This window comes from Oncorhynchus gorbuscha, unplaced genomic scaffold (assembly GCF_021184085.1).
Source record: "Oncorhynchus gorbuscha isolate QuinsamMale2020 ecotype Even-year unplaced genomic scaffold, OgorEven_v1.0 Un_scaffold_4997, whole genome shotgun sequence".
In the NCBI taxonomy this organism is placed as follows: domain Eukaryota; kingdom Metazoa; phylum Chordata; class Actinopteri; order Salmoniformes; family Salmonidae; genus Oncorhynchus; species Oncorhynchus gorbuscha.
The window spans coordinates 4,752-18,736 of NW_025748899.1; the positions used below are offsets into that span (position 1 = coordinate 4,752).

At 45.7% G+C, this 13,985-nt stretch overlaps 1 protein-coding gene across 1 annotated transcript; it reads left to right on the forward strand.

Moving 5' to 3' along the window:
* Positions 1-3,221: 3,221 nt before the first annotated feature.
* Positions 3,222-12,397, forward strand: LOC124028904 (receptor-type tyrosine-protein phosphatase mu-like; the record flags this gene model as incomplete). Its single annotated transcript, XM_046340815.1, has 2 exons — positions 3,222-3,423; positions 12,295-12,397. Coding segments are annotated over 2 exons (305 nt in total), but the record flags the coding sequence as incomplete, so codon positions are not given.
* Positions 12,398-13,985: the final 1,588 nt, after the last annotated feature.

Here is a 13,985-nt window from a genome sequence, read left to right on the forward strand (position 1 = left end):
TGATACTAGATAAACAACTAGACTACAGAGAGAGTTAACACTAGATAAACAACTAGACTACAGAGAGTTAACAGTGATGATACTAGATAAACAACTAGACTACAGAGAGTTAACATGTTGGGTGATGATACAGTGAGATAAACAACTAGACAGAGAGTTACAGAGAGTTAACAGTGATGATACTAGATAAACAACTAGACTACAGAGAGTTAACAGTGATGATACTAGATAAACAACTAGACTACAGAGAGTTAACAGTGATGATACTAGATAAACAACTAGACTACAGAGAGTTAACAGTGATGATACTAGATAAACAACTAGACTACAGAGAGTTAACAGTGTGATGATACTAGATAAACAACTAGACTACAGAGAGTTAACAGTGATGATACTAGATAAACAACTAGACTACAGAGAGTTAACAGTGATGATACTAGATAAACAACTAGACTACAGAGAGTTAACAGTGATGATACTAGATAAACAACTAGATAAACAACTAGACTACAGAGAGTTTAACTAGATAAACAACTAGACTACAGAGAGTTAACAGTGATGATACTAGATAAACAACTAGACTACAGAGAGTTAACAGTGATGATACTAGATAAACAACTAGACTACAGAGAGTTAACAGTGATGATACTAGATAAACAACTAGACTACAGAGAGTTAACAGTGATGATACTAGATAAACAACTAGACTACAGAGAGTTAACAGTGATGATACTAGATAAACAACTAGACTACAGAGAGTTAACAGTGATGATACTAGATAAACAACTAGACTACAGAGAGTTAACAGTGATGATACTAGATAAACAACTAGACTACTACAGTGAGATACTAGATTAACAGTTAACAGTGATGATACTAGATAAACAACTAGACTACAGAGAGTTAACAGTGATGATACTAGATAAACAACTAGACTACAGAGAGTTAACAGTGATGATACTAGATAAACAACTAGACTACAGAGAGTTAACAGTGATGATACTAGATAAACAACTAGACTACAGAGAGTTAACAGTGATGATACTAGATAAACAACTAGACAGAGAGTTAGACACAGAGATGATACTAGATAAACAACAGAGAGTTAACAGTGATGATACTAGATAAACAACTAGACTACAGAGAGTTAACATGATACTAGGTAAAAACTAACTATGATGATACTAGATAAACAACTAGTTACAGAGAGTTAACAGTGATGATACTAGATAAACAACTAGACTACAGAGAGTTAACAGTGATGATACTAGATAAACAACTAGACTACAGAGAGTTAACATGTTGGGTGATGATACTAGATAAACAACTAGACTACAGAGAGTTAACAGTGATGATACTAGATAAACAACTAGACTACAGAGAGTTAACAGTGATGATACTAGATAAACAACTAGACTACAGAGAGTTAACAGTGATACATAGAGTTAACATGTTGGGTGATGATATAGATAAACAACTAGACTACAGAGAGTTAACAGTGATGATACTAGATAAACAACTAGACTACAGAGAGTTAACAGTGATGATACTAGATAAACAACTAGACTACTAGAGAGAGTTAACATGATACTGATGACTACAGAGACTAGATAAACAACTAGACTACAGAGAGTTAACAGTGATGATACTAGATAAACAACTAGACTACAGAGAGTTAACAGTGATGATACTAGATAAACAACTAGACTACAGAGAGTTAACAGTGATGATACTAGATAAACAACTAGACTACAGAGAGTTAACAGTGATGATACTAGATAAACAACTAGACTACAGAGAGTTAACATGTTGGGTGATGATACTAGATAAACAACTAGACTACAGAGAGTTAACAGTGATGATACTAGATAAACAACTAGACTACAGAGAGTTAACAGTGATGATACTAGATAAACAACTAGACTACAGAGAGTTAACAGATAAACAACTGATACAGATACTAGATAGATAAACAACTAGACTACAGAGATAAACAATAGACTACAGAGAGTTAACATGTTGGGTGATGATACTAGATAAACAACTAGACTACAGAGAGTTAACAGTGATGATACTAGATAAACAACTAGACTACAGAGAGTTAACAGTGATGATACTAGATAAACAACTAGACTACAGAGAGTTAACAGTGATGATACTAGATAAACAACTAGACTACAGAGAGTTAACAGTGATGATACTAGATAAACAACTAGACTACAGAGAGTTAACATGTTGGGTGATGATACTAGATAAACAACTAGACTACAGAGAGTTAACAGTGATGATACTAGATAAACAACTAGACTACAGAGAGTTAACAGTGATGATACTAGATAAACAACTAGACTACAGAGAGTTAACAGTGATGATACTAGATAAAACAACTAGACTACAGAGAGTTAACAGACTACAGAGAGTGAGTGATGATACTAGATAAACAACTAGACTACAGAGAGTTAACAGTGATGATACTAGATAAACAACTAGACTACAGAGAGTTAACAGTGATGATACTAGATAAACAACTAGACTACAGAGAGTTAACAGTGATGATACTAGATAAACAACTAGACTACACTAGAGTTAACAGTGATGATACTAGATAAACAACTAGACTACAGAGTTAACACTTCAGCAGGATCTATAACTTTATGTCTGTGATTTCTGGCAAGTACAGCCCAAGAACATGGTTAAACGGTTTTGGTTGAGCAAAAACCTGCATCCACAATTGCCCTAACACTGGCCACCCATCTGCACTGTGCAGGAGACATGAATCACTTGGCAGGATCGCTGGTGTTGATCACATTTTCCTGTACTAGCAGGTTACTATCGTGAGAGGAACACATTATGCCCTGCTAGGCTTAATTACATGTTATAATCATGTCTCCCTGTCTGTCTGTCTGTCTGTCTGTCTGTCTGTCTGTCTGTCTGTCTGTCTGTCTGTCTGTCTGTCTGTCTGTCTGTCTGTCTGTCTGTCTGTCTGTCTGTCTGTCTGTCTGTCTGTCTGTCTGTCTGTCTGTCTGTCTGTCTGTCTGTCTGTCTGTCTGTCTGTCTGTCTGTCTGTCTGTCTGTCTGTCTGTCTGTCTGTCTGTCTGTCTGTCTGTCTGTCTGTCTGTCTGTCTGTCTGTCTGTCTGTCTGTCTGTCTGTCTGTCTGTCTGTCTGTCTGTCTGTCTGTCTGTCTGTCTGTCTGTCTGTCTGTCTGTCTGTCTGTTTTCAGATCTCCTTCAAGGCAGTGAGCTCCTTTGATCCTGAGCTGGATCTATCCAACCAGAGTGGGAAAGTCCTGAACCACGTCAACGAAAGCAGCCACATCTTCCTGGGTCTCTACCCAGGATCTACCTACTCCTTCACTCTCAGAGCCTCCACCGCCAAGGGCTATGGCCCCCCAGTCATCACACAGTTCACCACCAAGATATCAGGTCAGTTCCTAGCCCTAGCCCCTAACTCCTACCTCCTAGTCACTAGTACAGATCCAAGGGCTATGGCCCCCCAGTCATCACACAGTTCACCACCAAGATATCAGGTCAGTCCCTAGCCCTAGCCCCTAACTCCTACCTCCTAACACTACACCCCTTATCCTCTAGCCTAGGCACTAAAACTAGACTTCTATCCTCTAGCCTAGACACTAACACTAGACCCTCTATCCTCTAGCCTAGACACTAACACTAGACCCCTATCCTCTAGCCTAGACACTAAAACTAGACCTCTATCCTCTAGCCTAGACACTAACACTAGACCCCTATCCTCTAGCCTAGACACTAAAACTAGACCTCTATCCTCTAGCCTAGACATTAACACTAGACCCCTATCCTCTAGCCTAGACATTAACACTAGACCCCTATCCTCTAGCCTAGACACTAACACTAGACCCCTATCCTCTAGCCTAGACACTAACACTAGACCCCTATCCTCTAGCCTAGACACTAACACTAGACCCCTATCCTCTAGCCTAGACACTAACACTAGACCCTCTATCCTCTAGCCTAGACACTAACACTAGACCCCTATCCTCTAGCCTAGACACTAACACTAGACCCCTATCCTCTAGCCTAGACACTAAAACTAGACCCTCTATCCTCTAGCCTAGACATTAACACTAGACCCCTATCCTCTAGCCTAGACATTAACACTAGACCCCTATCCTCTAGCCTAGACATTAACACTAGACCCCTATCCTCTAGCCTAGACATTAACACTATACCCCTATCATCTTGGTTCTAGTGTTGCTCTTAAAGGATTGATTAGGTATAGGCAATATGTTAGTACCTTCACCTTGCCTTCTGGCATTATATTATTATCACATGTTGCACCATAGTGCGTATAGCTTTTGCAAATGTCCCACACCAATCCCTCGGTGGTCATGTTCTCCCTCGGTGGGAGAATGTTTCTAATGTTGGGACATAGGAGAATGTTTCTAATGTTGGGGACATAGGAGAATGTTTCTAATGTTGGGGACATAGGAGAATGTTTCTAATGTTGGGGACATAGGAGAATGTTTCTAATCTTGGGACATAGGAGAATGTTTCTAATGTTGGGGACATAGGAGAATGTTTCTAATGTTGGGGACATAGGAGAATGTTTCTAATGTTGGGGACATAGGAGAATGTTTCTAATGTTGGGGACATAGGAGAATGTTTCTAATGTTGGGGACATAGGAGAATGTTTCTAATGTTGGGGACATAGGAGAATGTTTCTAATGTTGGGACATAGGAGAATGTTACTAATGTTGGGGACATAGGGGAATATTTCTAATGTTGGGGACATAGGAGAATGTTTCTAATGTTTGTAAAGGAGTCTTGACGTGTGTGTTTTCCTTCTATCTAGAGGAGACTGATGTGTGTGTTGTCCTTCGATCTAGAGGAGACTGATGTGTGTGTTGTCCTTCGATCTAGAGGAGAATGATGTGTGTGTTGTCCTTCGATCTAGAGGAGAATGATGTGTGTGTTGTCCTTCGATCTAGAGGAGAATGATGTGTGTGTTGTCCTTCGATCTAGAGGAGACTGATGTGTGTGTTGTCCTTCGATCTAGAGGAGAATGATGTGTGTGTTGTCCTTCGATCTAGAGGAGAATGATGTGTGTGTTGTCCTTCGATCTAGAGGAGACTGATGTGTGTGTTGTCCTTCGATCTAGAGGAGACTGATGCGTGTGTTGTCCTTCGATCTAGAGGAGACTGATGCGTGTGTTGTCCTTCGATCTAGAGGAGACTGATGCGTGTGTTGTCCTTCGATCTAGAGGAGACTGATGTGTGTGTTGTCCTTCGATCTAGAGGAGACTGATGTGTGTGTTGTCCTTCGATCTAGAGGAGACTGATGTGTGTGTTGTCTTTCGATCTAGAGGAGACTGATGTGTGTGTTGTCTTTCAATCTAGAGGAGACTGATGTGTGTGTTGTCCTTCGATCTAGAGGAGACTGATGTGTGTGTTGTCCTTCGATCTAGAGGTGAATGATGTGTGTGTTGTCCTTCGATCTAGAGGAGAATGATGTGTGTGTTGTCCTTCGATCTAGAGGAGACTGATGTGTGTGTTGTCCTTCGATCTAGAGGAGACTGATGTGTGTGTTGTCCTTCGATCTAGAGGAGACTGATGTGTGTGTTGTCCTTCGATCTAGAGGAGACTGATGTGTGTGTTGTCCTTCGATCTAGAGGAGACTGATGTGTGTGTTGTCCTTCGATCTAGAGGAGACTGATGTGTGTGTTGTCCTTCGATCTAGAGGAGACTGATGTGTGTGTTGTCCTTCGATCTAGAGGAGACTGATGTGTGTGTTGTCCTTCGATCTAGAGGAGAATGATGTGTGTGTTTTCCTTCTATCAAGAGGAGACTGATGTGTGTGTTGTCCTTCGATCTATAGGAGACTGATGTGTGTGTTGTCCTTCTATCAAGAGGAGACTGATGTGTGTGTTTTCCTTCTATCAAGAGGAGACTGATGTGTGTGTTGTCCTTCGATCTATAGGAGACTGATGTGTGTGTTGTCTTTCAATCTAGAGGAGACTGATGTGTGTGTTGTCCTTCGATCTAGAGGAGACTGATGTGTGTGTTGTCCTTCGATCTAGAGGAGACTGATGTGTGTGTTGTCCTTCGATCTAGAGGAGACTGATGTGTGTGTTGTCCTTCGATCTAGAGGAGACTGATGTGTGTGTTGTCCTTCGATCTAGAGGAGAATGATGTGTGTGTTTTCCTTCTATCAAGAGGAGACTGATGTGTGTGTTGTCCTTCGATCTATAGGAGACTGATGTGTGTGTTGTCCTTCTGTCATGCAGGTGAAAGAGGACCCAAAAGCGACTTAACAGAAACAGAGTTTATTTAAATCCAAACAGGGAATAACAAAAATCCTCTAGTCTGTAGAGGGGAATAACTAGAGAAGCGGCCACAGACTGCAGGTCGCTTCGGGTAGGCGCAGGCCGTAGTTGATAGAGCCACCTGCTCACACGCAGCATCTGATGAAGGCAAAAAACACGACAGGACAGGGCGAAACACAATCACAGCATGGTGAATACAAAACAAGGAACCGACGGGACAGGAACGGATCACAAAGGAATAAATAGGGACTCTAATCAGGGGAAAGGATCGGGAACAGGTGTGGGAAGACTAAATGATGATTAGGGGAATAGGAACAGCTGGGAGCAGGAACGGAACGATAGAGAGAAGAGAGAGCGAGAGAGTGAGAGAGGGAGGGAGAGAGAGGGATAGAAGGAGGAAAGAACCAAATAAGACCAGCAGAGGGAAACGAATAGCATGGGGAGCACAGGGACAAGACATGATAATAAATGACAAACATGACAGTACCCCCACTCACCGAGCGCCTCCTGGCGCACTCGAGGAGGAATCCTGGCGGCAACGGAGGAAATCATCGATGAGTGAACGGTCCAGCACGTCCCGAGACGGAACCCAACTCCTCTCCTCAGGACCGTAACCTCCCAATCCACTAGGTATTGGTGACCCCGTCCCCGAGAACGCATGTCCATGATCTTATGTACCTTGTAAATAGGTGCGCTCTCGACAAGGACGGGAGGGGGAGGGAAGACGAACGGGGTGCGAAGAAAGGGCTTAACACAGGAGACATGGAAGACAGGATGGACGCGACGAAGATGTCGCGGAAGAAGCAGTCGCACAGCGACAGGATTGACGACCTGGGAGACACGGAACGGACCAATGAACCGCGGAGTCAACTTACGAGAAGCTGTCGAAGAGGAAGGTTGCGAGTGGAAAGCCACACTCTCTGGCCGCAACAATACCTTGGACTCTTAATCCTGCGTTTATTGGCGGCTCTCACCGTCTGTGCCCTGTAACGGCAAAGTGCAGACCTCACCCTCCTCCAGGTGCGCTCACAACGTTGGACAAACGCTTGAGCGGAGGGAACGCTGGACTCGGCAAGCTGGGATGAGAACAGAGGAGGCTGGTAACCCAGACTACTCTGAAACGGAGATAACCCGTAGCAGACGAAGGAAGCGAATTGTGAGCGTATTCTGCCCAGGGAGCTGTTCTGCCCAAGACGCAGGGTTTCTGAAAGAAAGGCTGCGTAGTATGCGACCAATCGTCTGATTGGCCCCCTCTGCTTGACCGTTAGACTGGGGATGAAACCCGGAAGAGAGACTGACGGACGCACCAATCAAACGACAGAACTCCCTCCAAAACTGTGACGTGAATTGCGGGCCTCTGTCTGAAACGGCGTCTAACGGGAGGCCATGAATTCTGAATACATTCTCAATAATGATTTGTGCCGTCTCCTTAGCGGAAGGAAGTTTAGCGAGGGGAATGAAATGTGCCGCCTTAGAGAACCTATCGACAACCGTCAGAATCACAGTCTTCCCGCAGACAAAGGCAGACCGGTAATGAAGTCTAAGGCAATGTGAGACCATGGTCGAGAAGGAATGGGGAGCGGTCTGAGACGACCGGCAGGAGGAGAGTTACCCGACTTAGTCTGCGCGCAGTCCGAACAAGCAGCCACGAAACGGCGCGTGTCACGCTCCTGAGTCGGCCACCAAAAGCGCTGGCGAATAGACGCAAGAGTGCCTCGAACACCGGGATGACCAGCTAACTTGGCAGAGTGAGCCCACTGAAGAACAGCCAGACGAGTGGAAACAGGAACGAAAAGGAGGTTACTAGGACAAGCGGCGACGCAGTGTGCGTGAGTGCTTGCTTAACCTGTCTTTCAATTCCCCAGACTGTTAACCCGACAACACGCCCATAAGGAAGAATCCCCTCGGGATCAGTAGAAGCCACAGAAGAACTAAACAGACGGGATAAGGCATCAGGCTTGGTGTTCTTGCTACCCGGACGGTAAGAAATCGCAAACTCGAAACGAGCGAAAAACAACGCCCAACGAGCTTGACGGGCATTAAGTCGTTTGGCAGAACGGATGTACTCAAGGTTCTTATGGTCTGTCCAAACGACAAAAGGAACGGTCGCCCCCTCCAACCACTGTCGCCATTCGCCTAGGGCTAAGCGGATGGCGAGCAGTTCACGGTTACCCACATCATAGTTGCGCTCAGATGGCGACAGGCGATGAGAAAAATAAGCGCAAGGATGAACCTTATCGTCAGACTGGAAGCGCTGGGATAGAATGGCTCCCACACCTACCTCTGAAGCGTCAACCTCGACAATGAATTGTCTAGTGACGTCAGGAGTAACGAGGATAGGAGCGGACGTAAAACGTTCTTTTAGAAGATCAAAAGCTCCCTGGGCGGAACCGGACCACTTAAAACACGTCTTGACAGAAGTAAGAGCTGTGAGAGGGGCAGCAACTTGACCGAAATTACGAATGAAACGCCGATAGAAATTAGCGAAACCTAAAAGCGCTGCAACTCGACACGTGACCTTGGAACGGGCCAATCACTGACAGCTTGGACCTTAGCGGAATCCATCTGAATGCCTTCAGCGGAAATAACGGAACCGAGAAAAGTAACGGAGGAGACATGAAAAGAGCACTTCTCAGCCTTTACGTAGAGACAATTCTCTAAAAGGCGCTGTAGAACACGTCGAACGTGCTGAACATGAATCTCGAGTGACGGAGAAAAATCAGGATATCGTCAAGATAGACAAAAACAAAAATGTTCAGCATGTCTCTCAGAACATCATTAACTAATGCCTGAAAAACAGCTGGCGCATTGGCGAGACCGAACGGCAGAACCCGGTACTCAAAATGCCCTAACGGAGTGTTAAACGCCGTTTTCCACTCGTCCCCCCTCTCTGATGCGCACGAGATGGTAAGCGTTACGAAGGTCCAACTTAGTAAAGCACCTGGCTCCCTGCAGAATCTCGAAGGCTGATGACATAAGGGGAAGCGGATAACGATTCTTAACCGTTATGTCATTCAGCCCTCGATAATCCACGCAGGGGCGCAGAGTACCGTCCTTCTTCTTAACAAAAAAGAACCCCGCCCCGGCCGGAGAAGAAGAAGGCACTATGGTACCGGCGTCAAGAGACACAGACAAATAATCCTCGAGAGCCTTACGTTCGGGAGCTGACAGAGAGTATAGTCTACCTCGAGGAGGAGTGGTCCCCGGAAGGAGATCAATACTACAATCATACGACCGGTGAGGAGGAAGGGAGTTGGCTCGGGACCGACTGAAGACCGTGCGCAGATCATGATATTCCTCCGGCACTCCTGTCAAATCGCCAGGTTCCTCCTGAGAAGTAGGGACAGAAGAAACGGGAGGGATGGCAGACATTAAACACTTCACATGACAAGAAACGTTCCAGGATAGGATAGAATTACTAGACCAATTAATAGAAGGATTATGACATACTAGCCAGGGATGACCCAAAACAACAGGTGTAAACGGTGAACGGAAAATCAAAAAAGAAATAGTCTCACTGTGGTTACCAGATACTGTGAGGGTTAAAGGTAGTGTCTCAAATCTGATACTGGGAAGATGACTACCATCTAAGGCGAACATGGGCGTAGGCTTATCTAACTCTCTGAAAGGAATGTCATGTTTCCGAACCCATGCTTCGTCCATGAAACAACCCTCAGCCCCAGAGTCTATCAAGGCACTACATGTAGCACCCGAACCGGTCCAGCGTAGGTGGACCGACAAAGTAGTACAGGACCTTGATGGAGAGACTTGAGTAGTTGCGCTCACCTGTAGCCCTCCGCTTACAGATGAGCTCTGGCTTTTACTGGACATGAATTAACAAAATGTCCAGCAACTCCGCAATAGAGGCACAGGCGGTTGGTGATCCTCCGTTCCCTCTCCTTATTCGAGATGCGAATCCCTCCCAGCTGCATGGGCTCAGTCTCAAAGCCAGAGGAGGGAGATGGTTGCGATGCGGAGCAGGGAAACACCGTTGATGCGAGCTCTCTTCCACGAGCCCGGTGACGAAGATCTACCCGTCGTTCTATGCGGATGGCGAGAGCAATCAAAGAGTCCACATCTGAAGGAACCTCCCGGGAGAGAATCTCATCCTTAACCACTGCGTGGAGTCCCTCCAGAAAACGAGCGAGCAGCGCCGGCTCGTTCCACTCACTAGAGGCAGCAAGAGTGCGAAACTCAATGGAATAATCCGTTATGGACCGTTCACCTTGGCATAAGGAAGCCAGGGCCCTAGAAGCCTCCCCACCAAAAACTGAACGGTCAAAAACCCGAATCATCTCCTCTTTAAAGTTCTGGAATTTGTTAGAGCAATCAGCCCTTGCCTCCCAGATAGCTGTGCCCCATTCTCGAGCCCGGCCAGTAAGGAGTGAAATGACGTAAGCAACCCGAGCTCTCTCTCTAGAGTATGTGTTGGGTTGGAGAGAGAACACAATCTCACACTGCGTGAGAAAGGAGCGGCACTCAGTGGGCTGCCCGGAGTAGCAAGGTGGGTTATTAACCCTAGGTTCTGGAGGCTCGGCAGGCCAGGAAGTAACAGGTGGCACGAGACGTAGACTCTGGAACTGTCCAGAGGTCGGAAACCTGAGCGGCCAGGTTCTCCACGGCATGGCGAGCAGCAGACAATTCCTGCTCGTGTCTGCCGAGCATGGCTCCTTGGATCTCGACGGCAGTGTAACGAGCGTCTGAAGTCGCTGGGTCCATTCCTCGGTCGGTTCCTTCTGTCATGCAGGTGAAAGAGGACCCAAAAGCGACTTAACAGAAACAGAGTTTATTTAAATCCAAACAGGGAATAACAAAAATCCTCTAGTCTGTAGAGGGGAATAACTAGAGAAGCGGCCACAGACTGCAGGTCGCTTCGGGTAGGCGCAGGCCGTAGTTGATAGAGCCACCTGCTCACACGCAGCATCTGATGAAGGCAAAAAACACGACAGGACAGGGCGAAACACAATCACAGCATGGTGAATACAAAACAAGGAACCGACGGGACAGGAACGGATCACAAAGGAATAAATAGGGACTCTAATCAGGGGAAAGGATCGGGAACAGGTGTGGGAAGACTAAATGATGATTAGGGGAATAGGAACAGCTGGGAGCAGGAACGGAACGATAGAGAGAAGAGAGAGCGAGAGAGTGAGAGAGGGAGGGGGAGAGAGAGGGATAGAAGGAGGGAAAGAACCAAATAAGACCAGCAGAGGGAAACGAATAGCATGGGGAGCACAGGGACAAGACATGATAATAAATGACAAACATGACACCTTCGATCTAGAGGAGACTGATGTGTGTGTTGTCCTTCGATCTAGAGGAGACTGATGTGTGTGTTGTCCTTCGATCTAGAGGAGACTGATGTGTGTGTTGTCCTTCGATCTAGAGGAGACTGATGTGTGTGTTGTCCTTCGATCTAGAGGAGACTGATGTGTGTGTTGTCCTTCGATCTAGAGGAGACTGATGTGTGTGTTGTCCTTCGATCTAGAGGAGACTGATGTGTGTGTTGTCCTTCGATCTAGAGGAGACTGATGTGTGTGTTGTCCTTCGATCTAGAGGAGAATGATGTGTGTGTTTTCCTTCTATCAAGAGGAGACTGATGTGTGTGTTGTCCTTCGATCTATAGGAGACTGATGTGTGTGTTGTCCTTCTATCAAGAGGAGACTGATGTGTGTGTTTTCCTTCTATCAAGAGGAGACTGATGTGTGTGTTGTCCTTCGATCTATAGGAGACTGATGTGTGTGTTGTCTTTCAATCTAGAGGAGACTGATGTGTGTGTTGTCCTTCGATCTAGAGGAGACTGATGTGTGTGTTGTCCTTCGATCTAGAGGAGACTGATGTGTGTGTTGTCCTTCGATCTAGAGGAGACTGATGTGTGTGTTGTCCTTCGATCTAGAGGAGACTGATGTGTGTGTTGTCCTTCGATCTAGAGGAGACTGATGTGTGTGTTGTCCTTCGATCTAGAGGAGACTGATGTGTGTGTGTTGTCCTTCCAGCTCCCTCCATGCCAGCCTATGACCAGGAGACATCTCTGAACCAGACAGACAGCACAGTGACTGTCCTGCTGAAACCTGCACAGAGCCGAGGGGCACCTGTCAGGTAGGATGGTACACACACACACACACACACACACACACACACACACACACACACACACACACACACACACACACACACACACACACACACACACACACACACACACACACACACACACACACACACGACACGACACACCCACACACACAAATATAGTTTTGTGAAATCTGTTTGACTTACACCAAAACAGGTCCTCTTAGCACCGTGTAATGACAAGAACACAACGGCCACGGTAATACGTTGCCACCACCAAGTTCCAGGAACCTCGGTGTGTTTCGTAATCCTGAAGAAGAAGAGAAGAAGAACCTTCTTCCTTTTAAAGCAGAGAACAAAGGGTTCAGAATCTCTTTCCTCCAAAGGCCTTTTTTATGTACCGCGCCTGTTCTGTGTTCAGTGGGTTCAACTCACACCGAGCCACCAGGCTGGTACGGAGAAACACGGGCCCTCTCTCTGCTGGATGGGTCAATCATTAGTTAATATCAGACAAGTTACGCTGCGGTAGGGACGCTGCGGTAGGGACACTGTGGTGACACAGATGCATCATGCAAGACAGCGTTTTCTCCGGTATCTTCTTTCTCGTTAGGAAGGACATCTGGTGTTAATGAGGGATGTTTGATCGATGTCTTACAAACTGCCATATTCTAATACACAACAATGTTAGACTGACTGTACACTAATACACCCTATGCAAATCGAGAGAGAGAGAGAGAGAGAGAGAGAGAGAGAGAGAGAGAGAGAGAGAGAGAGAGACAGAGAGAGAGAGAGAGAGAGAGAGAGAGAGAGACAGAGAGAGAGAGAGAGAGAGAGACAGAGAGAAAGATAGAGAGAGACAGAGAGAGAGACAGAGAGAGAGACAGAGAGAGAGAGAGAGAGAGAGAGAGAGAGAGAGAGAGAGAGAGAGAGAGAGAGAGAGAGACAGAGAGAAAGATAGAGAGAGACAGAGAGACAGAGAGAGAGACAGAGAGAGAGACAGAGAGAGAGAGAGAGAGAGAGAGAGAGAGAGAGAGAGAGAGAGAGGGAGAAAGGGGAGAGAGAGAGAGAGAGACAGAGATCCTCATCTTGGATTATACAAGAAGGTGATAATATACGATGAGATTTGACTTGATATAAAACTTGATATAAAAACATATTTTTACACTTTATCATCTAATCTGAGTCCTTTAGAGATGAAAGATATCAGCCTGCAGGTCCTCAGTCAGGCCTGTTAACTCTTATGCCACGTTTAGTTGCCCTCGCTAGTGCCTGAACAAAAAAGATAGAACGATCTGTTATGAATGCATTTTAGGTATCATTGGCGAGGGCAGCTATTTGGCAGCATTAGGTATCATTGGCGAGGGCAGCTATTTGGCAGCATTAGGTATCATTGGCGAGGGCAGCTATTTGGCATCGTTAGGTATCATTGGCGAGGGCAGCTATTTGGCATCGTTAGGTATCATTGGCGAGGGCAGCTATTTGGCAGCGTTAGGTATCATTGGCGAGGGCAGCTATTTGGCAGCATTAGGTATCATTGGCGAGGGCAGCTATTTGGCATCATTTTAGGTATCGGCAGGTATCATTCAGAAAGTGTCCAAATGAATGTCTCAAAGAA